A 25,594-nucleotide genomic window follows, 5' to 3' on the forward strand; every position below is an offset into this window, starting at 1 on the left:
ACTTTGGGAAGACTTTGTGAAGGAGCAAACAATGGCCGACCCTGTAATTTGTGCTACAGTTGAAGTTTTGCTTGAGAAGCTGCTTTCTCTAGCTATTGAAGAGGTCAGTAGCTCAAGGGACTGCAAGAAAGATCTCAAAATGCTAACACAAAATATATCCATGATCCAAGCTTTCATTCACGATGCTGAAAGACGACAACTTGAGGATCAGACTGTGGAAGAATGGCTCAAGCATCTTGAGAAAGTTGCTGAATATGTGTTTGACGAATTCAGATATGAATCTCATAGAAGAGAAGTGTAGATCCGTAATAATCCAATGAGAAAGGTCAGTGGTTTCTTTTCTCATACAGTTTTTAAGAGCAAAATGTCTCAAAATATTAACAACATCAATGCAGAGTTGAGGGCTATCAATAAATTAGCTAATACCCTTTGTCTTCAACCGCTAAGAGGTACTTCTCGGCAAATAATACCAACTCGAGAAACAGATTCCATAGTAGTTGCTTCAGATGTTGTTGGTAATTGGTAGAGATATGGATGTTGCTGAAATAAAGGTGAAGATGTTGAACACGAGGGATGATGTTGTTTTGTGCACTATTCCCATAGTGGGAATGAGGGGTTTAGGGAAAACAACCCTGGCTAAGAGAATTTTCAATGATGAACAATTGAACATATCAAGAAACATTTTGAAGAGAGGGTTTGGTTGTGTCTACCTGAAATGTTAGAAATTAAGAGCTTTCTTGAACTGATCCTCGAATCATCGACAGAGGAAAGTTAAGGTCCAAAATAGGGATATAATAGTCAACAAGCTACAAGATGAATTGGGAGGGAAGAAGTATTTGCTTGTCCTCGATGATTTGTGGCGTGTTGACCCTACGTTATGGCATGAGTTCGTGGACATCTTGAAAGGAATAAACACATCCAGAGGAAACTGCATTCTTGTGACTACTCGTATGAATCGGGTGGCATCTTCAATAGCAGCAGAGCTTCATATGTTGGGAAAATTGGCAAAAGATCATTGTTGGTCCATATTCAAATGAAGAGCATTTGCTAATGCGGAGGTTCCAGAAGAAATAGTGAGCATGGGCGACGGGATTGTTGAAATGTGTCAAGGTCTACCATTGGCAGCAAGTGTGTTGGGAGGCCTTTTACGCAATAAGGAAAAACATGAATGGCGGGCAATTCTTGATGGCATTCCCCTTGTTGCAGGTGAAGATGATAATGGGGAAAATAGCTTAAAGAAAATCCTAAAACTCAGCTATGTTTATCTACCATCTCCACATTTGAAAAAATGTTTTGCCTACTTTGCAATGTTTCCAAAAGATTTCATGTTTGGAAAGGACCAACTAATCCAACTCTGGATGGCCGAAGGGTTTCTTCGTCCATCTCAAGAGACTGTCGTGATGGAAGACGTTGGACACAAGTTTTTTCAACTTCTGTTGCAAAATTCCTTGCTTCAACATTTTAAGCTAGATGAGCACAATAATATAACACACTGTAAGATGCATGATCTTGTGCATGATTTGGCTGGAGATATTTTAAAATCTAAACTATTTGATCCGAAGAGCGTGGAAGGACAAAATCTTTCTCAAGTTCGATACTTTGGATGGGATTCACCAAGTGATCAAATAAATAAGATAAATGAGCCAGGACGTTTATGCACATTGTTTTGGAGAAAAAATATATCTGAAGATTTGCTATTTAGCTTTCAGTTCTTGAGAGTTTTAAATTTGTCCTGGACAAGGATCACGAAGTTGTCAGCCTCAATCGGCAAGCTAATATACTTGAGATATCTTGATCTCTCCAACACTTTGATCATGGCCTTGCCCAACTCCATTTGCAAGCTCTACAATTTGCAAACGTTTAGAGTCAATGATTGCTTAACTGAGGAGCTTCCAGATAAGATGGCAAATATGATAAGTTTGAGACACATACATATATTATGGTTCTTCTTACAAATTCAATGCGGGTTGGGGGTCACAGTGTATTGGTGCAAATTCTCAGATGCCACTTAATATGGGGCAACTGACTTGTCTTCAAACCCTACAGTTTTTCAATGTAGTTTTAGAGAAAGGTCGACGAATAGAAGAATTAGGTCATTTGAAAAACCTTAGAGGTGAATTAATGATCAATGGTCTCCAATTGGTGTGTAACAGAGAAGAAGCTCGAACAGCATGTCTACAGTAGAAACCAGATATCTACAAGCTGGCATACTTATGGTTCTAGATGGTCTTCAACCACATCCTAACTTGAAAACCTCAGCGATAGTGGACTATTTGGGGAGCAGATTTCCTTCATGGTTCAGTGAAGAATTAATACCAAATTTGGTCAAGTTGAAATTAAGTGGTTGCAAAAAGTGCAAAGAAATTCCATCGCTTGGCCAACTGAAACTCCTTTGGCATCTTGAGCTGATAGGATTCCATAAGATGGAATGCATTGGACCTACATTTTATGGTGTTGAGGTTAACAATAATGGATCAATCAGCAATAATGCCAATAGCCAAGTGTTCCCGTTACTCAAAGAACTGGTAATGGAGGATATGCCTAGACTTACTGAGTGGAAGGAAGTGCAATTGCTACCAACAATAAATGGTGGTAGAAGGGGAGTTGGAATAATATTGTTTCCTGCGCTTTAAAAGTTGAAGATTGTGAAGTGTCCACAGTTAAAAAGTACTCCAAATCAATTTGAATTTCTACGTGAACTAAGGATTAAAGGAGTTGACAGTAAAATTCCATTGTTGAACTTGTGCAGCAACTTGACATCTCTTGTAGAGCTTTTTGTCGAGGATGTGAAAGATCTCACGTGTCTTCCAAATGAGATGCTACACAACAACTTTTCTCTTCAACATCTGTCGGTCTTAAATTGTGGAAAGTTTCGCGAATTGCCACAAAGTTTTTACAGTCTCCGTTCTCTTAAGAGCTTAACAATTGACTGCTGCACCAATTTCAGTTCTATTCCTGTTCCAAGTGGAGAGAAACATTTGACTTCCCTCTTAAGTCTTAAGTTATCTAGTTGTGATAGATTGACCAGTTTACCAAGTGGAATGCTAGAGCATTGTCGGTCTCTGGAATCTTTGACGATCAACGAGTGTAACAACTTAGTTTCCTTCCCTTTACATTTGTGGGAAATGCCTTTACTTTCAGATATAAATGTTTCAAAATGTCCCAAATTGAATAGTGCACCCTCAGGAGGCCTTCACCATCTCAATATGTTAAGGGCATTGTCTATTGGCCCTTTCTCAGAGTTGGTGGATTTCGACGCTATCCAAATGATTATTAATCTCATTTAGCAGCTATCGTCCCTTCATACATTGTGGGTGTATGGACGTGCGCACTGGGATTCTCTGCCCTATCAGCTTATGCAACTCTCTTAGATGCCATACCCAAATTATGGGATCTGTGTATCGTTGTTAGAATCTCTGTCGGATGGGCTCGTCAATCTTGTTTTTATGGAAGTGTTAACTGTAATGACTCGACCGGTCGTTTTGAGTATTACAGTCCCGTTTCCCCATTTACTGTTCAATCTATGCCTTACAGTTGATTTATGACTTATCGGGATAGTTGGTTCGGGTCCGGAAGGAATTCGGAGTGAAATGAGACACTTAGTCTCATAATTGAAAATTTTAAGTTAGAAAAGTGTCCGGATGCGGACTTATGTGTAAACGACCTCAGATTTGAATTTTGATGATTCCAATAGCTCCGTATGGTGATTTTGGATTTAGAAGCGTGTCCGGAAAACTATTTGGAGGTCCGTGGTGGAATTAGGCTTGAAATGCCGAAATTTACAAATTTTGGAAAGTTTGACCGGAGGGTTGACTTTTTGATATCGGGGTCGGAATCCGATTCTGAAAATTGAAATACCTCTGTTATGTCATTTATGACTTGTGTGCAAAATTTGAGGTCAATCGGACGTGATTTGGTAGGTTCCGGAGTCGTTTGAAGAAATTGGAAGTTTCAAAGTTCATTAGGCTTGAATCTATGTGTGATTCGTGTTTTAGTGTTGTTGGATATGATTTGAGACTAAGTTCGTATGATGTTTTAGGACTTGTTGGTATATTTGGTTGAGGTCCCGCGGAGCTCGGGTGAGTTTCGGGGTGGTTTCTGACCATTTCTAGGCTATTTTAAATTGCTGATTTTTGTCCACAGAGGTGTGAATCGCGAACGCGAACATCAGGTCGCGTTCGCGAAGAGTAAACAACAGTTTGGGGCGTTGTGAATCGCGATCGCGGAAGCTATTTCGCAATTGCATAGAACAAACCTCTGCTGTACTGACCCGACTTTGAAAGCTTATATCTCGCAATCTATAAAAAATTTGGAGATGATCGAAAAATAAAAGTTGTAGCCCTTTGTCTAGTTTTCAGAAAGGTAAACCATTTGTCATTTGGAGTTGTGTATAAAAAGTTATGATGGATACACTATAGGTTGTCTGGGAAGAGTTTGGAAATTCTCTATTGCACAGGGCTGATTTTGGAAGCTTATATCTCGCAATCTATAAGGAATTGAGAGATGAGCAACAAATGAAAGTTATAGCTCTTGATGTCTAATTTTCAGAAAGCTAAACCAATTGCAATTTGGAGTTTTGTACAAAAAGTTATGACCATTATACTAGAGGTTGTCTGGAAGTGCTGGGAATTTGTTCTTCGCGATCGCGAAAGGCAAATTTTGGGCTGAGTTAAGGCAGAGTTACTTCTTTGGGGACTTGTGTCTTTTGGCCCGTTCGGGCGGTGTAATTTAGATTTGAGCATACTGGGTGACTTTCGAAAGGGTTATAATGGATTCAAAATGTATATGTGACAATTGAATTTTTTTTTTAGATTCTTATATCGCTATAATCAGTTATTTACATTGGATGGTGTCGGAACTTGCGGTAATTATGTATGACTATGGATTCTACATTTTTATATAAGAAAGGAAAGAGAAACAATTTTTAATTTCACATAAGTTATTTCAGAGTGAGTGTTACGGTTGTGGTACTTTTGTGGTGCTTAAGAAGAATACAATGGCTTATGGACCTTAGGACAGTGTAGTTTTATGTTGGGATGTCTTATAATGAGCTTTGGGTAAGGGTAGTAGTGTTGTGATAAGGAGAAACGACAACTAGAGGATAATTCAGGAGAACCTCGGAGAAAATAGGACCACTAGGTAGTAAGCTAGACCAGTATGGTAATGGCATGCTCTGTTCTTTTGGGTAATAATGATGTGGAAGCTTTACAGATGTTTTGGTGGCAATATTTTTGGATTTTTGTAATCAGAGTGGCTTGGACGAGATAGAGGAAATTAGTTATGATAGCTTGATTAGGTGAAAATGGATTTCAAAGTGTTCTTAATGGTTTCTACCATGGTTTGAACCAGATATTTCCTACCGGTATGGGGAACGTGTTGTGTATTATGATTTCCTCCTAGAAAGAAGCAAGAGAAAAGTTTTCAACTAATAGGGTATGTAATTTGCTAGTGACTCAGAGTTTATAATGAGATTTTCGTGCTTTTCATGTGATAGATGTGGTGTGTTGTGAGGGATTTAGATTTATATGTATGAGGTGGCAGTTCATTCTTGAAAGGAAGATCACAAATTCTGAACGGAATGGTCAGTGTTATATATTTAGATGAATGTTATAGTTGCTCGGTAATCCCTGAGAAGGATGTGCGGTTGAAAGGGGCATTGTGTTTTGATTTACAGATGTTCATTGGTATTACGGTACTCTCCTGGTTGATAAACTGTTGATATTCAAATTATTGATATTATTGGCACGTGAGTTGTCCGTGCAGGTTCAGATATTGATACGATAACACGTGAGTTGTCCGTGCGAGTAATGTTAATGTGAGCTCTAGAAGAGCCGGTTACTATTATTAAACTTGTGTGTATTGGTACTACTATATATAATGAGCTTATAGCATTACAGTTGTAGTGGTGCTTGTTGAACTTACAATACGGTTCTCTACTTTGAGACATTTTTCATTTTTGGGTACAAGATTGCGAGTGGTGTAGTATGTTAAGTGATTATATCTGGGGTTATGGTTATGGCTTGATACAGCTTGTTCAAACTCATACATCGTGTAGATGTGAGATTCAGGTTTTCTGAATGTTGGAAATTGAATTCCAAGATTTATGGGCTAAGATTGAAGTAGTGATTTTCAATTATGTTGTGTTGTCAGGCCTATACAATTTACAACGAATAGGGTGACGTGAAATCACCCCTGGGTACGTGCGTGGTAAGATGGAATAGTGATATGATGGCTTGGACTCTTGGCACATTTGTCACGACCCAAAATTCAACTAGTCGTGATGGCACCTAACTCATCCCGTTAGGTAAGCCAATTACCAACTATCTAATTTCAATAATAATTATTAAAGCAATTTAAGTGAATAAAGGTCTTAATCTTATACAATCCCCAAGAACTGGTAGTACAAATCATGAGCTTCTAAGAATAGAGTATACAAAGCGGAAATGAAATAAATATATAGTCTGTTTGAATAATACATAAACAGAGCTTTTATAAATCTAAGGCTACCCCGAACAAGAGATAGCTATAACAGGAACGCAGGTACATCTTCAAGTCCCGCAACCATCGAGCACAGCAACAACAGCAGCCAACATATACACGCAATGTGCAGAAGTATAGTATCAGTACAACCGACCCCATGTACTGAGTAAGTAACAAACCTAGCCTTAGGTTGAAAGTAGTGACGAGCTTCTACCAAGGTCGGGTCCATAACCAATAGTCCACAACAGTCCATAATAACATAAAGCAAATAATACCAGAAGTAACTTAGAGATAAAATGCTCTTCCAAATCATGATTTTAAAAATAATAGTTCTTCCTTTCAAATACATCAGTGAAAACCCAAATCGTTTGCCGGAGTTGCCAAAAATATAAATAGTTTGAAAACAATAAATTTCTCCCAAAATCTTGTCAATAATAAATAAGATGTTTCATTTTTCTTCCGGATAACCCATATAAAAACAAATGCATCACTATGCCCATCTGTCAAAAATATGTGAAAAATCATTAATGATGTGATGCAGTACAATACAAGGAAATACATCTCTATGCATGTATGTCATGTGTGCATGCCAATGCGATGCAACTCAATGATAAAATCATAAACAGCCCCTCGGGCAGAACATCACTCATATATAGCCCCTCGGGCAAACCTCACAGTCACTCGTGCCACTCGGGCATACCTCACAATCACTCTTGCCACTCGGGCATACCTCACAATCACTCATGCCTCCCAGTCACTCAACACTCGGCACTCGCACTCAGTAGGTACTTGCGCTCACTGGGGGGTATGTACAGACTCCGGAGGGACTCCTTCAGCCCAAGCGCTATAATCTGTACGGACAACTCACATGCTGCACGGATAACTCACGTGCTATAATAATAAAGTATGTTGCAGGCGGGCAACCCCGATCCACACTCATCCTCACAATCAGGCCCTCGGCCGATATCAAACATGCTGCGGCGTGCATCCCGATCCCATAAATATGCAACATGATGCGGCGTGCATCCCTATCCCATAAATATTCTCACAAATCAGGCCCTCGGCCTCACTCAGTCATCAATCTCTCTAGTCTCTCGGGTTCACAGTGTCATGAAAAATAGCCCAAAATGATAATATGATGTATCAATAAATAAAAACAGAGATTGAGATATGATATGAAATGAAATGAATATGACTGAGTATGAATTTTCAATTTAACACAATAATTCACAGCAATATGACCTTTGTGGATCCCAATAATACTGGCACATAGCCTCAACATGATTTTTATATGCGTTTCAGCTCAATTTCTTTAACACATAAAACCGGATGGAAAATACCAAGATTATTTAACTATAAAATTTTACAGAAATAATTATGTCACCTAGCATGTGCGTCACCTCCCAACAATTCACAAAATACATATATTCAGGATTCATACCCTCAACTCCAAGATTAGAAGAGTTACTTACCTCGACCAAGCCGAATCCAATGTCGAGCAAGCTAAATAATGCTCCAGAAATCCCATTATGCACGTATCAACTCCCAAATGGCTCAAATCAAATAATAATTAATTTGATTCAGTCCACACAATTTATAGGAATTAATTCCATATCAAAATGTTAATATTTTCCACAAAAATCCGAAATTACGCCCCCAAAATCACCCGTGGGACCCACATCTCGAAATCCGATGAAACTCACAAAATACGATAACCCATCCAATTACAAGTTCAACCATACTAATTTCACTCAATTCCGACTCCAAATCGGTATTCAAACTTGAAAATTTTGTTTTGTGATATTATAGAAATTTCCTTCTATTTCTCTTGAAGATTCAATAATCTTACACCAAAAATGAAGATTAATTCATGGAATATAATTACAAGGGAGTTAAGAACACTTACCCCAAGTTGTGTGGAAAATTTCCTCTCCAAAATCGCCCAAACCGTGCTCCAAAATCCGAAAATGAGAAAAATTCTCAGAACCCTCATTTTAAACACTGCCCTGGCATTTCCGCACCTGCGGTGCCTGGGCTAGCACCTGCGCATCCACATTTGTGGTACAAATTGCGCGCATGTGGACAATGCCAACCTCTCAAAACCTCGCATCTGCGGCGCCCTTCTCGCATCTGCGGGCTCGCAGATGCGCAAACCCTTCGCACCTGCGGCCTTGCAGATGCGGCAAATTCCTCGCACCTGCGAGCACTGCCCAGTACCACTCTTGGCTGCTTCTGCGACTGATCTCGCGCATATGCGGCTTTGCACCTGCGATCAAATGCTTCGCAGGTGCGATCATACCAGTAGACAGCAGTTCCAGAAATGTTTCAAGCTGAATTTGATCTGTCAACCATACGAAACTCACCTGAACTACTCAGGATCCCGTCCAAATATACCAACAAGTCCTAAAATACACCACGGACCTACTCGAGGCCTCAAATCACATCAAACAACCTCAAAAATACAAACTGCACACGGATTCAAGCCTAATAAATTTTGAAATTTCCAAATTCTACAAACGACGCCGAAACCAATCAAATCACGTCCGATTACTTCAAATTTTGCATACAAGTCACATTTCACATTACGGACCTATTCAAATTTCTAGAATAGGATTACGACCCCGATATCAAAAAGTCAACTCCCCGGTCAAACTTCCCAAAAATTTAACTTTCGGCATTTCAAGCCAAATTTTACTACGTACTTCTAAATAATTTTCTGGACACGCTCCTAAGTCTAAAATCACCATACGGAGCTATTGGAATCATCAAAACTCCATTCCGGGATCATTTACACATAAGTCGACATCCGGTCACTATTTTAACTTAAGCTTTAAACCTTGAAACTAAGTGTTCCAATTCATTCCAAGACCTCACCGGACCAAAACCATTTACCCCGGCAATTCACACAATAACTGTAAAGTACAATTTGAGTAGTAAAGGGGGAAGCAAGGTTGTAATACTCAAAACGACCGGCCGATCGTTACATTCTCCCCCACTTAAACATATGTTCGTCCTCGAACGTGCCAAGAGTTGTTTCCAAGCCATCAAATCACTGTTACATCTTACTACACACGTACCCGGGAGTGAACCCGCGTCACCCTATTCCATATAGGCTTGACAACACAATCCACTGAATTCATTAATTTAACTGTAGCCCATAAACCTTGGAATTTAATTTCCAACCTTTAGAATTTCTATTAAGATACAAATCTTACATTTACACACCGTATAAGTCCGAACAAGTTGCATCGGGCTATAACTATAACCATGGATATCATCAACTAACATATTACACAACTCGCATGCTCGTAGCACCATTCCTGATCGTAGTGACTACTCCAAAACCAACCGCATACTAGTATTAAACCCATATCAAACCAAACCTCATCCCAAAACCTTCGTACACTGTTGATAATAAGAGAAACATGCGAAATTTCATGAACACTTACCAGATCAACAAGTCACGGAGCTCTCTAGCCCCAACCAGAACCATAATCGCTTTCTGAGCCGACTTTCAATATCATCCTTCCGAACATACCGTAATTGAACCTGATAGTACCCATTCTAGGTCCAATGACCTTATATTATTAAACACAACTATTCCACGGACATGCTGCACCAATATAACTCAGAGCCACAGCCCATGTCATCCGTGCACCAATATGCAACAATTCAAATGTACTAAGTCATGAAAATGACTCAAATGAGAGAACTGCCTCGCAAGATAAACAAGTACCGCCACAACGAAATGCTGAAAATTCATCATACACCATAGAACCATCACCCGATTCTAACACAATGTTCATTCCTTAACATAGCTGCGCTGCAATAGGTGTCCTCATCCAAACGTTGGTCCATATTATATATCCCGAGCCACCCTGCTCAAAATCAATAACCACGGAGAGGCAAATGACAAAAATTTCACACAAAACCTGAAAGAACATAACCATTACGCACTCGATCATGCAATACCCAAATACTCATCGCGTTCAAATTCCACTATAAAGCTCAAATAGAACTGCACTATCTGTGTACATAACCAATGAATTACAACTCCTCGTAGCATAAAGGAGTAACTCACAGATCATCTCAGAACACGAATAAGCTCAACATCAACCTAATGACACATCCCTCAACAATAGCAGTATGGATCCAACCATTCCGGCTCGGTGTAGAATACACATCTTAATTGTGCCTACCAATGGACCGCCAAATCAACTCGGGTTACCCACAAATAGATAAAAATTCTTCCAAAAATCCATAATGACTGAATCATAACACATTCTATCATCTGGCTAGCTCCGGCCACAACTTCACAGTCCATAACCATGAAACAATCCGCTCCTGAGAACTCCCAATCTCCAAATCCATAGAACACGCGAATCACCATATTTGATTCCATCTCCACCGCCCGAATGTCTAGCACCTCTCTCATACACAATCATCCCACTAGAAATACTTTAAAAATTCTTCCGTGCCACTTGGCAAAATTTGAATATCAGCATTCTATCAATCGTGTGAGTACCGCAATACCAATTTATACATCCGTAAGTCAAAATACAATGCGCCTTCTGAAGTCTACCCCTTTCTCATACAACACCAAGTAGTAATAGTATTCATCTAGACATCGAAAACTGTTCATGCCTCTAAGAATTTATGACCTCCCTTTCAAGGCTAAACCGTGACCTTGCATACGCCAACCTTAATCCCACGCAACTCACCGCATCTATCATGCCATCATTTGAAAAACAAATACGAGAACCTCATAATCATTTTGAGTCATAAATAAAATACATATCTCATCAGCCAGAAGCCTTCCATTTGATCTCGTTCGGTATAAAATCACAATAATCAACATGCTCCTCAGGCCGGTATGAAAATACCCATCTCAAACTGTGGTAGAAAACCTCGAGAATGCTTTGGAATCCATTTGCACATAATCAGGCCATCGGAGTTGAATCTCTCTAAATCAACCAAGCCACGCATGTCGCCAAGCCCAGGTGTATTGCCACAAAGTACCTGTAGAAAACCCACACATCATAAGCACCCAAAGAACCGATCATATCCATTACCATACCGATCCAACCTACTACCAAGTTGTCCTATTTCTCCAAGTCCCTTCCGAATTTGTCTTGAAATTGATACTTCTCCTTACTAAAACACCACAATATTTAACCACAACTCACCCCACAAATCTAGCATAGAACCACAATGCCCTACGGCCCATAAGCAACTGTATTCTTCTTAAGCCCCTTCAAAAATACCACAATTGTGACACTCACTTTAAGAATACCTTATGTGAATTTGAAATTGTTCTTCTTACCTTCCTTACACAAAAATGTAGAATCCATACACAAGTCCGGAAACATTCTCAATTGCTATATATAATTCTCAAACCCACTGGAATTTTCTCGGGAGTCACCCACTTTGCTCACATCTAATTGCACCGCCCAAATATGTCAAAAGACACGTGCCCCATTAGCACAACAACACTCAAAGAAGTAACTCTACTCTAATACCCCCAATCAAATTCATACTCCATGTGCACTACGTCATTCACCAATAACAACTCACTCATCCCACGAATTTCATATACTCATACGTGCAATATAATCCTTAACCAAGAATTTCCTTATTTGAGTCATCCTCGATCTTAACTTCTGCAAGTCATAGCTAACCCACAAGTATGCCTCAGATCAAAATTAAAATTTAACACCCAACCATGAAATCAAATTGTCAATAGCAGACTCCCCCACTTGGCTCAAAGCCATAAATTTAAACACTAGATAACTCGCAATATCCATACTTTATTACTGTCATAATACCGTAGTCGGTTCAACGAAAAAATCTTTCTCAGGCTCATACAATGCCAACCATAAAATACCTCAATCATCCACTAAGCTCGCATTTATTCTCTTGACACTCAAGTTAACTTTATCAGCCAGATTCAAATTCAAATCTCCACCCATACACCTCGTCGGCAGAAAAGAAACTCTCTACTCACATCATAAGGAATACACCTGCATAGATTACTCCGCAGGGGATAACCCACCTGCTTAGCCTCAAACTGGTATCTTGTTATACCATTTCGGAGTCACAATTACTATACAATCACTTAGTCTATCTGAGTCCAAACTCACTAACCAGACATGAGAGTTTAATTTGTTCCAAAATTTAACAATCGTGAAAGATCCTTCAAAACATTCACACGCAGGACTGTACGTCACATAGAAATGAAAATCAAGCACCCAATGACCTTTTCTTTACATTTCAAGGAAACATTTCTCGTCATATTCAAAACGTATTAACACGTTCCGCAGTTACTTCATACTCATGACAAAGCCATTCCACCGCTCATCGAGCCACAAATTCCACCTGTAGGGACATTACCGGACATATGAATCCAAATGTACAGGTTACAACTGAAGCTACTGAGCCTAAGCTGCGGTCTAAACCTGGCCTCAAGTCCTCCAGACTAGCCCATCACCAAAACACAGAATACACATCTTGAACCGCCTTCATAAAATCACAAGCCAGCGATGCACAGCTGATACCGAGCGCTCACGTGCGCATACGAATACATGGAAGGAATTCAAAAAGTTATATTTCAAGCTGAATCAATTTCGCATGATAAGGAAGAAAAGATGGGAAGTATATATCCTAAATGCCATGTAGCCTCTCGAAGATAAGTATGGACGTCATCATACCGATCCGCAAGACTCTACTAGATACTTGCTCGTAACTTGTAGAACCTATGAACCTAGAGCTCTGATACCACCTTGTCACGACCCAAAATCCAACTGGTCGTGATGGCACCTAACCCATCCCGTTAGGTAAGCCAATTACCAACTGTCCAATTTTAATAATAATTATTAAAGAAATTTAAGTGAATAAAGGTCTTAATCTTTTACAATCCCCAACAACTGGTAGTACAAATCATGAGCTTCTAAGAATAGAGTATACAAAGCGAAAATAAAATAAATACATAGTCTGTTTGAATAATACATAAACAGAGCTTTTATAAATCTAAGGCTACCCGGAACAAGAGGCAGCTACAACAGGAACGCAGGTACATCTTCAAGTCCCGCAACTATCGAGCACAGCAATAACAGCAGCCAACATATGCACGCAATGTGCAAAAGTGTAGTATCAGTACAACCGACCCCATGTACTGAGTAAGTAACAAACCTAGCCGTAGGTTGAAAGTAGTGACGAGCTTCTACCAAGGTCAGGTCCATAACCAATAGTCCACAATAGTCCATAATAACATAAAGCAAATAATACCAGAAGTAACTCAAAGATAAAATGTTCAGCCAAATCATGATTTCAAAAATAATAGTTCTTCCTTACAAATACATCAGTGAAAACCCAAATCGTTTGTCGGAGTTGCCAAAAATATAAATAGTTTGAAAACAATAAATTTCTCCCAAAATCTTGTCAATAATAAATAATATGTTTTATTTTTCTTCCGAATAACCCGTGTAAAAACAAATGCATCACTATGCCCATCTATCAAAAATTTGTGAAAAATCATTAATGATGTGATGCAGTACAGCACGAGGAAATACATCTCTATTCCTGTATGTCATGTGTGCATGCCAATGCAATGCAACTCAATGATAAAATCATAAACAGCCCCTCGGGCAGAACATCACTCATATACAGCCCCTCGGGCAAACCTCACAGTCACTCGTGCCACTCGGGCATACCTCCCAATCACTCTTGCCACTCGGGCATACCTCCCAATCACTCTTGCCACTCGGGCATACCTCACAATCACTCATGCCTCCCAGTCACTCGGCACTCGCACTTAGTAGGTACTTGCGCTCGCTGGGGTGTGTACAGACTACGGAGGGGCTCCTTCAGCCCAAGCGCTATAATCTGCACGGACAACTCATGTGCTATAATAATAAAGTATGTTGTAGGCGGGCAGCCCCGATCCACACTCATCCTCACATTCAGGCCCTCGGCCGATATCAAACATGCTGCGGCGTGCAGCCCGATCCCATAAATATACAACATGCTGCGGCGTGCAGCCCGATCCCATAAATATCCTCACAAATCAGGCCCTCGGCCTCACTCAGTCATCAATCTCTCCAGTCTCTCGAGCTCACAATATCATGAAAAATAGCTCAAAATGACGATATGATGTATCAATAAATAACAACAGAGACTGAGATATGATATAAAATGAAATGAATATGACTGAGTATGAATTTTCAATTTAGCACGATAATTCACGGCATTGTGACATTATAGAAATTTCCTTCTATTTCTATTAAAGATTCAATAATCTTACACCAAAAATGAAGATTAATTCATAGAATATAATCACAAGGAGTTAAGAACACTTACCCCAAGTTGTGTAGAAAATTTCCTCTCCAAAATAGCCCAAACCGTGCTCCAAAATTTGAAAATGAGAAAAATTCTCGGAACCCTCATTTTAAACACTGCCCAAGCATTTCCGCACCTGCGGTGCCTGGGCTCACACCTGCGCATCCGCATTTGCGGAATAAATTGTGCTCCTACGGACAATGCCAACCTCTCAAAACCTCGCATCTGCGGTGCCCTTCTCGCATCTGCGGGCTCACAGATACGCAAACTCTTCGCACCAGCGTTCGCCCCAGGCCACCCCCAGTCCGCATCTACGCTAATACCTTCGCACCTGCGGCCTCGCAGATGCGGAAAATTCCTCGCACCTGCGAGCACTGCCCAGTCCCATTCTTGGCCGTTTCTGTGACTGATCTCGCGCACATGCGGCTTCACACCTGAGATCAAAAGCTTCGCAGGTGCGATCACACCAGTAGGCAGCAGTTCTAGAAATGTTTCAAGTTGAATTTGATATATCAACCATCCGAAACTCACCCGAGCCACTCGGGACCCCGTCCAAATATACCAACAAGTCCTAAAACACACCACGGACCTACTCGAGGCCTCAAATCACATCAAACAACCTTAAAAATATGAACTACACACGGATTCAAGCCTAATAAATTTTGAAATTTTCAAATTCTACAAACGACGCCGAAACCTATCAAATCACGTCCGATTGACTTTAAATTTTACAAACAAGTCAAATTTCACATTATGGACCTATTCAAATTTCTAGAATCGTATTCCGACCCCGATATCAAAAAGTCAACCCCCTGGTCAAACTTTCCAAAAATTTAACTTTCGGCATTTCAAGACAAATTCTACTATGTACTTTCAAATAATTTTTCGGACACGCTCCTAAGTCCAAAATCACCATACTGAGCTATTGAAATCATCAAAACTCCATTCCGGGGTTGTTTACACATAAGTCGATATTCGGTCACTATTTTAACTTAAGCTTTAAACCTTGGAACTAAGTGTTCCAATTCATTTCAAAACCTCACCAGACCCGAACTATTTACCCCGGCAATTCACACAATAACTATAAAGTACAATTTGAGCAGTAAAGGGGGAAGCAAGGTTGTAATACTCAAAACGACCGATCGGGTCGTTACAATGTTCAAGGACGAACGTATGTCTAAGTGGGAGAGAATGTAATGACTCGACCGGTCGTTTTGAGTATTACAGCCTCATTCCCATATTTACTGTTCAATTTATGCCTTACAATGAGTAGTTGGTTCGGGTCCGGAAGGAATTCGGAGTGAAATGAGACATTTAGTCTCATAATAGAAAATTTTAAGTTAGAAAAGTGTTCGGATACGGACTTATGTGTAAACGACCTCGGATTTGAATTTTGATGATTTGAATAGTTCCGTATGGTGATTTTGTATTTAGAAGCATGTCCGAAAAATTATTTGGAGGTCCGTGGTGGAATTAGGCTTGAAATGTTGAAAGTTAAAAATTTTGGGAAGTTTGACCGGGGGGTTGATTTTTTGATATCGGGGTCGAAATCTGATTCTGAAAATTAGAATACCTCCGTTATGTCATTTATGACTTGTGTGCCAAATTTGAGGTCAATCGGACGTGATTTGATAGGTTCCGAAGTCGTTTGAAGAAATTGGAAGTTTCAAAGTTCATTAGGCTTGAATCTATGTGTGATTCGTGTTTTTAGTGTTGTTAGATGTGATTTGAGGCTTCGACTAAGTTTGTATGATATTTTAGGACTTATTGGTATATTTGGTTGAGGTCCCGAGGGGCTCGGGTGAGTTTCGGGGTGGATTCGGACCATAAGGAATTAGGATATGAGCAACAAATGAAAGTTATAGTCCTTGGTGTTTAGTTTTGAGAAAGCTAAACCTATTGCCATTTGGAGTTTTGTATAAAATGTTATGACCATTATACTAGAGGCTGTCTGGAAGTACTGGGAATTTATTCTTCGCGATCGCGAAGCATTTTCTACGATCGCGAAAGGCAAAATTTGGGCTGAAAATTTTTGTGCTTCGCGATCGCGAAGAGTAAATGACTGGAGAGAAGATAAAATCGTGGGTTTTGGTTTCTTTCTTCATTTTCGGATTTTGGAGCTCCGATTGGGCGACTTTGGTGAGAAAATTTTCCACACAACTTGGGGTAAGTATTCTTGACTCCCTTGTAATTATATTCCATGAATTAATCTTCATTTTCGGCGTTAGATTATTGATGTTTCAAGAGAAATCGGAGGAATTTCTACAATTTCATAAAAATAATTTTTCGATATTTGAATACCGATTCGGAGTCGGATTTGAGTGAAATTAGTATGGTTGAACTTGTAATTGGATGGGTTGTCGGATTTTGTGAGTTTCGTCAGATTTCGAGACGTGGGCTCCACGAGCGATTTTTGAGCTAAATTTCGGATTTTTATGAAAAAATAGCATTTTCTTATGGAATTAATTTCAATAAATTTTCTTGAATGAATCGAATTAATTGTGGCTAGATTCGAGGCGTTTGGAGGCAAATTCACGAGGCGAAGGCATACCGGAGTAAAGAATTACACGGTTTGAGGTAAGTAACACTTATAAACTTAGTTCTGAGGGTATGAATCCCCGAATTTGGTATGATATGAATTGTTTGGAGGTGACACACATGATAGGTGACGAACATGTAGACGTGCACCACAGAAAGTGTGTCTTGAATATATCCTGTGAAGAAAAAAAATTAAAGAATCATGTTATTATCTGAACATGTGGCACGTGTTAGAGGAATTAAGCCGAGGCTAGTAATAAAGATCATGTTTAGCCTATGTGTCGATATTTTAGGACCTATAGAGTCGTGATGCTGTTGAATTAATTATTCTAAAATATACATTTCACACTCAGTAATAATTGTCCATTGTGAGGATATTTATGGGATTGAGCTGCGCAATGCAGCAGGCCATTTGACTTTATATATGTTATTAATAAATGGATCGGGGTTGCCCGTCTGCAGCAGGCCAGAATTGCTTTATACATTATTATTGTTCTGGATCAGGGTTGCCCGCCTGCAGCAGGCCTTATTGGCTTTACTATTTTATTGATCGGGGCTTCCCGCCTACAGCAGGCCTCATTGGCTTTATTTTTATACGGATCGGGACTGCCCGCTTGCAGTAGGCTATATTGGCTTTATATCACGCTTGGGCTGAAGGAGCCCCTCCGAGAGTCTGCACACACCCCCAGTGAGCGCGGTCGACTTATAGCGCTTGGGCTGAAGGAGCCCCTCCGGAGTCTGTACACCCCTAGTGAGCGTAGATAATTATATATATTCGGGATGGATTTCCCAAGGCATGGACTTGCCTTACTTACTGCTTATATATATGTTTGGGATGAATTTTTCCAGGGCATGGACTTGCCTTACTTATTTATATTGTAATGAATTTACCTGGACGTGGATCTTATCCGTATCATTTACATTTGGGGATAAATTACCCCAGGGCTGGATTGGCCTTATACGGTACTAAATGACTGACTGTCAGTCGATGTGTATATATATACGGGTTGGAACACCCCGGGGATGGACTAGCCATAAATTGTACCGAGTGACCGAATAATTGGTGACCAGCATCTACATGAGGTCTTGCTACTGAGATGTCATATTTCTTATATCATGCAGTATTGATCTATTTTACTTGTACTGAGTTTATCTGTTGAACTTGAAAGCATGCCTACAATTATGTACCATTATTTTTACTGGACTGTACCTGCGGTGCTCATCATTTCTTTCAGCCCATAGGTTAGTCTTGTTACTTATTGGGTTAATTGTACTCATACTATACTTTGCACCTCGTGTGTAGATCCATGTGCTTTCGGACACGGAGATTGTTAGATTTCAGAGTACTGTCAGTTGGAGACTATCAAGGTAGCTGCTTGGTGTCCGCTTACCTTGTCTCTCTTTCCTTCAGTTATTGTACTGTTCTATACTTTCAGGCAGTAGTTTTTATCAGTCAAACATTGTATTCACATTAGATGCTCATGTACTCAGTGACACCGGGTTTTGAGAGTGATATATTTGAAATTTTGAGATTTCTTATGCTGAATTTAATTATTTTGTTTTTAAATTTAAAAGAAATGATAGTTTATTGAGATTTTTGGCTTGCCTAGTATTGAGATAGGCTCCATCACGACATGTGAGATTTTGGGTCGTGACATTAACTTTATCAAACTGCGAAAAACTACAACATCTGCCATCCGGAGATGCCATGTGACGCCTCACCAAATTAAGGTACCTGAGAATTTCTGGTTGCCCACATTTAGATGAAAGTTGCCCAAACGAGTGGTCCAAGATTTCCCATATTCCATCAATTGATTGGGCATATTCAGGACCTACGTAAGTCTTTGTTTCTCTTCAGTATTTAAGAATTAATGCAAAGTTATCAGTGAATTGCAACTGTGCTTTGGCTTCAGCTTTCTGCTCTTTCAGTTAAAACCAATTGTAGTTCTGCTAATTCTTCATCAAACGAGGAATACCTACATCCCTTGAAAAATGTGGTTTAATTATGAAAAATTATGTTCTTTCACATATGTGACTAGATCTAATGTTATGTTAGAAGGTTGCTTGTTGTTGTATATCGAGTCAAAATCTATTGGCAGTAATCACGTTGGCTATATTTCATTTAGATTTGGTAGAAAAATGTACTACAAGTTTGTCAAGTTCTTTTCTCATACATAGATTTATTGTTTAACAGGGATTGGTTGTGTTCCACTGAGAGGAACTACGAACTTCATTTTGCTGGAAGCTTTGGTGTTTGACTAATTTGAACTGCACTCTAGTCTGCATTTTGTTGAAAGATATGATCTTCAGCTGTAGACTCATTATTGGACTCTTTCGTGATTATTTGGTAAAGATTACATATATCTCTTTGTGTGATATATAGGTTAGGGGTTCAATTCGTGGAAGCAGCTATTAATGCTTGTATTAGGGTAGACCATCTACATCATACTCCTTGGGGTGCGGCCCTTCCCGAGATTCTGCGTGAATGCGGGATGCCTTGTGTACGGACTATTCATCACGTTATGGGTTCAAATTCACAATTCTACCATATCACATGTAATTTATGTTGGGAATAAACCCCCTACAGAAATAATATTCACAGTAATAAAAGCGGAATAATAATATAGCACCGAGATACGATAATTAACAAGAATAAAAGAGTGACTATGACACCAAGATTTTTACGTGGAAAACTCTTTTGAATAAGAGAAAAAGAACTACGGCCCCGAGACGAGCAACTGATATCACTATAGCAAGGAATTTTGCACTTTGTAGGTCCGAGAAAAATGCTCCAAAGACCACTACAACACTCAAAAGAAATAACTCTCTTTTGATATTTCCGCCTCACAACAATATCATTCACTCTCTATTTTTCTCACAGACTATTTTCTTATATCCTGTCTGTAAAACCTCACTCTTTCTTTCTAACTCTCAGATATATATTTCCTCTGAGATTAGGTGTGTAAAATGAGAAGTTGAACGCTTCTATTTATAGGAAGAAGTGTTGTAACCAAAACTAATTTTGGTCAAAAAACGCGTTTCGGTGCCAACTACTAATTTTGGCATCTTGCAGATTTTTCTTCTTCATTATGGGGATGGACCCCACAATCTTTTTCTTCTTTCTTCACTATGGGGATCCACCCCACAATCTCCTTTTTTTTTTTTTTCATTATGGGACTGGACCCCACAAATCTCCTCTCTATACCCATTCACCTAAAGGAGGTAACAACGGACTTCTAGCTTGAGTGCATGCCGACAAGTTCTTTACATAGCTCGAACTTGTCTCTTGGTACCACCTTAGTCAGCATATCTGATGGATTCTCACTTGTATGGATCTTCTTGACCTGTATAGATCCATCCTCTATTCTTTCTCGAACCCAATGATATCTCACATCGATATGCTTCGTCCTTGCGTGATACATGGTGTTTTTGCTCAGGTCTATTGCACTTTGATTGTCACAATAGACGACATACTCGTTTTGATGCAATCCAAGCTCTCGAAGGAACCATTTCAGCCAAACCATCTCCTTGCCAGCTTCAGTAACGGCAATATACTCTGCTTCAGTTGTAGAGAGTGTGACACACTTTTGTAACTTCGACTGCCATGATATAGCTCCCCCTGAAAATGTGAACAGGTATCCTGTTATAGATTTACGATTATCAAGATCACCTGCCATATCAGCAATTTGTGTAGCCCTTCAAGATTGGATCAGATCCTCCAAAACACAAAAAATCTCCTGTGGTACCTCTCAGGTACCTCAATATCCACTTGACTGCTTCCCAATATTCTTTTCCTGGATTTTCAAGAAATTTACTGACAACACCAACTGCATGAGCAATATCAGGTCTGGTGCATACCATTGCATATATCAAGCTTCCGACTACTGAAGAATAAGGAACTCTAGCCATGTTCCGTTTCTCCTCCACTATTGTAGGACACATTTTCTTGCTTAACTTTAGGTGACTAGCAAGAGGTGTGCTGACTGGTTTAGCATTCTTCATGTTGAAGCGTTCCAGTACACGTTCAATGTACTTCTCCTGAGACAACTACAACTTTCTGCTTATTCGCTCTCGAACTATCTTCATACCCAGAATTTGTTGTGTTGCGCCTAAATCCTTCATATCAAATAACGTGGACAAATCTCGCTTCAACTTTGTGATCAGCCCCTTGTCTTTTCCTATAATTAACATGTCATCCACGTACAACAATAATATAATAATGTTATTCTCAGAAAATCTTTTGAAGTATACACATGGATCAGAATAGGTCTTTATGTATGTTTGACTTTTCATGAATGAGTCAAACTTCATGTACCACTGCCTTGGTGCCTGCTTCAATCCATAAAGACTCTTATTCAATTTGCACACCATGTGTTTCTTTCCAGCTACTTCAAATCCTTCTGGCTGCTCCATAAAAATCTCCTCTTCCAAATCTCCATGAAGAAATGCAATTTTCACATCCAACTGCTCCACTTCAAGATCTAGGCTAGCTGCTAAGCTCAAAATTATTCGAATAGAAGCCATTTTGACAACACGTGAGAAAATTTCGTCAAAATCAATATATTTCTTTTGTTCGAATCCTTTAACCACCAATCGGGCTTTGTATCTAACCAGCTTGACATATTTATCTTTCTTGAGTTTAAAGACCTACTTACATTTGAGTGGTCTTTTACCCTTTGGAAGTTTAACCAGCTTGTACGTGCCATTTTTCTGCAGAGATTCCATCTCTTATTGCATGTCTTTTATCCACTGGTTCTTTTCTGGATAGGACATCACCTCCTTAAGACCTTTTGGCTCCCCCTCATCACTGATGAGGACATACTCCGTGGAAGGGTGTAACGACCCGGCCGGTCGTTTTGAGCATTACAGCCTCGTTCTCCTATTTACTACTTAATTTATGCCATATAATTGATTTATGACTTATCGGGTTAGTTGGTTTGGGTCCCGAAGGATTTCGGAGTAAAATGAGATACTTAGTCTCGTAATTGAAAACTTAAGTTAGAAAAGTTGACCGGATATTGACTTATGTGTAAACCACCTCGGAATTGAATTCTGATAATTTCAATAGCTCCGTATGGTGATTTTGGACTTAGGAGCGTGTCCGAAAAATTATTTGGAGGTCTGTAGTGGAATTAGGCTTGAAATGCCGAAAGTTGAATTTTTGGGAAGTTTCACCGGGGGTTGACTTTTTGATATCGGGGTCGAAATCCAGTTCTAAAACTTTTGATAGGTCTGTTATGTCATTTACGACTTGTGTACAACTTTTGAGGTCAATCGGACTTGATTTGATAGGTTCCGGCGACATTTGTTGAAATTTGAAATTTCAAAGTTCATTAGGCTTGAATTGGGGTATGATTCGTGGTTTTATTGTTGTTTGAGGTAATTTGAGGGTTCGACTAAGTTCGTATAATATTTTAGGACTTGTTGGTGTATTTGGTTGAGGTCCTGGGGGCCTCGGGTAAGTTTCGGATGGTTAACGGGTTGGATTTTGGACTTGGAACTGTGCTGGAATGTTTCTGATGCAACATCTGGTTTCCTTCATCGCGTTCATGAGTGGAGCCTCGCGTTTGCAGAGAGGAATTGAGAGGCTGGCAATATTTGCTCTTCGCGTTCACGAAGAGAAGGACGTGTTCGCGAAAAGGGGACAGGGTGTGCATCGCGAACGCAGGAGGTGTTACGCGTTCGCGAAGAAGAGAGGAAGCAGCTGAGGACCCCATGCAATTGGTCTATGCGTTCGCGTAGGGGGTGTCGCGTCCGCGCAGTGAGGGGGAAACGAAGCATCACGTTCGCAATTGGTTGAACGCGTTCGCGTAAAAGGCATTGAGGCAAAGGCACTTTGTGTTTCGCGAACGCGAGGGGTATGTCGCGTTCGCGAAGGAGGAATTTGGACGGGAACAATTTTTGTGCTTCGCGAACGCGATGCACTGACCGCGTTCGCGAAGAAGAAAAGCCTGGGCAGAGAGTTAAAGTTCTGCATTTTTACCGATTTGGAGCTCGGGAAGAGGTGAGTTTTTAGAGATTTTCAAGAAAAACAATGGGATAAGTGTTCTTAACTTTATATTGGTCAAATTACTCGAATCCATGATTGTTTTAACATTTAATTGGTGAATTAAGTTAAAAAATTGTGAAAACCCTCTTGGTTTAATTTGAAGATTTGAGGGTCGAATTGATGTTGGATTTGAGTAAAATTTATATGGTTGGACTCGTGGTTGAATGGGAGCTCATATTTTGTAACTTTCGCGGGTTCCGAGACTTGGGCTCCACAGGCGATTTTTGGAGTGTAATTTTGGATTTTGTGGGAAAATATTAGTATTTTGATATGAAATTAATTCCTATAATTGTGTGGACTGAATCAAATTAATTGTGACTAGATTCGAGCCGTTCGGAAGTTGATACACGCAGAATGAAATTTCTGGAGCATTGTTTAGCTTGCTCGGCATTGGTATTGGCATGCTCGAGGTAAGTAAGTCTTCTAATCTTGGAGGTGAGGGTATGAACCCTGAATATATGTATTATGTGAATTGTTGGGAGGTGACTCACATGCTAGGTGCCGGGCATGTGGGCGTGCACCATAGAAATTGTGACATAATTATTTTCGTGAAAATTTTGTAGTCAAATAATCTTGGCATTTTCTATGCAATTTTATGTGTTAAAGAAATTGAGCTGAATCATATTAAAAATCATGTTGAGGCTATGTGCCAGTATTATTGGGATCCACAGAGGACATATTACTGTGAATTATTTGTTTAAATAGAAAATTTATACTCAGTCATATTCATGCATTCATATCATATCTCAGTCTCAGTTATTTATTGATACATCATATCATTGTTGTCGGGTTAGTTTTATGACACTGTGAGCCCGTGAGTGAGACTGGAGAGACTGATGACTGAGTGAGGCCGGGGGCCTGTTTGTGAGGATTTTGTCACTATAGCACGTGAGTTGTCCGTGCAGCGCGTGATTTGTCCGTGCGATTCCAGATGTTGATATTATTGCACGTGAATTGTCCGTGCAACACGTGAGTGTAACGACCCGGCCAGTCGTTTCGAGAGTTATAACCCCGTTTTTCCCATTCCTACTTCTTTTTGTGTTATTCAGCTATATTATGTTATATCGGGTTAGTTGGTTCGAGTCTCGAAGGAACTCGGAGTGAAATGAGACACTTAGTCTCATAATTAAAAATTTTAAGTTAGAAAAGTGGACCGGATATGGACCTATGTGTAAACGACCTCGGATTTGAATTTTGATGATTTAAATAGCTCTGTATGGTGATTTTGGTCTTAGGAGCATGTCCGGAATATTATTTGGAAGTCCATAGAGGAATTAGGCTTGAAATGACGAAAGTTTTATTTTTGAGAAGTTTGACCGGGGGGTTGACTTTTTGATATCGGGGTCGGAATCCGATTTTGAAAATTGGAATACCTCTGTTATGGCATTTAGGACTTGTGTGCAAAATTTGAGGTCAATCGGACGTGATTTGATAGGTTCCGGAGTTGTTTGTAGAAATTAGAAATTTCAAAATTCATTAGGCATGAATTGGGGCGTAATTCATAGTTTTAGCGTTGTTTGAGGTGATTTGAGGATTCGACTAAGTTCGTATGATGTTTTAGGACTTGTTGGTATATTTGGTGGAGGTCCCGAGGGCCTCGGGTGAGTTTCGGATGGTTAACGGATCAAAAATTGAACTACAACAGCTGCTGCAATTTCCTTCTGTTGGAAATTCTTCTGCCAGAAATCGAGCCCAGGGTCGAGGGCCACGATCGAAGCCATGATCGAGCCCAGAGTCGAGGGCCACGATCGAAGCCATGATCGAGCCCAGAGTCGAGGGCCACGGTCGAAGGCCGGGTCGAAGACATGATCGAAGGCCTAGGATCGAGAACCAGGATCAAGGGCCAGGATTAAGAACAGGATCGAGGGCCAGGATCGAGGGCCAGGATCGAGGACCTCGATCGAAGGCCAAGATCGAGGTAGAACCGAGGTTGTCTGGGCAGAATTATAAAAACAGGGACTTCGTCCCATTTGCCATTTTTGACAAATTGGAGCTTGAGGAGAGGCGATTTTTGATATATTTTCAAGGAAAACTTGAGGTAAGTCCCTTGTGATCATTTCTACTCCATAATGTTGAATTATCATCGAATAATCCGACTAGATTACATGATTTTGAGGTGTAAATCGGAGATTGGAACATAGAATTTTGGAAATAAGATTTGTAAATTTGAGGGTCGAGTTGAGGTTTTTGGTA

The 25,594-nt window shown here is 39.9% G+C and overlaps 1 protein-coding gene across 1 annotated transcript; it reads left to right on the forward strand.

Annotated features, from left to right (window-relative positions):
* The first annotated feature begins 530 nt into the window (after nt 1-530).
* Nucleotides 531-3,287, forward strand: LOC138898421 (putative disease resistance protein RGA3). The gene is made up of 4 exons (XM_070184486.1): nt 531-694; nt 1,040-1,904; nt 2,154-2,525; nt 2,643-3,287. Exons 1-4 carry the CDS (start codon nt 531-533, stop codon nt 3,285-3,287), a joined length of 2,046 nt encoding a protein of 681 aa, XP_070040587.1.
* Nucleotides 3,288-25,594: the final 22,307 nt, after the last annotated feature.

The sequence above is a fragment of the Nicotiana tomentosiformis genome, chromosome 9 (genome assembly GCF_000390325.3).
Source record: "Nicotiana tomentosiformis chromosome 9, ASM39032v3, whole genome shotgun sequence".
Taxonomy (NCBI): domain Eukaryota; kingdom Viridiplantae; phylum Streptophyta; class Magnoliopsida; order Solanales; family Solanaceae; genus Nicotiana; species Nicotiana tomentosiformis.

Coding starts and splice junctions, on each gene's coding strand:
- LOC138898421 (XM_070184486.1), top strand. CDS start 531: ATGGATGTTGCTGAAATAAAGGTGAAGATGTTGAACACGAGGGATGAT. Junction 695..1,039: donor AGAAACATTTTGAAGAGAGG/GTTTGGTTGTGT, acceptor ATTCAAATGAAG/AGCATTTGCTAATGCGGAGG. Junction 2,526..2,642: donor TCCCGTTACTCAAAGAACTG/GTAATGGAGGAT, acceptor TAAAAGTTGAAG/ATTGTGAAGTGTCCACAGTT.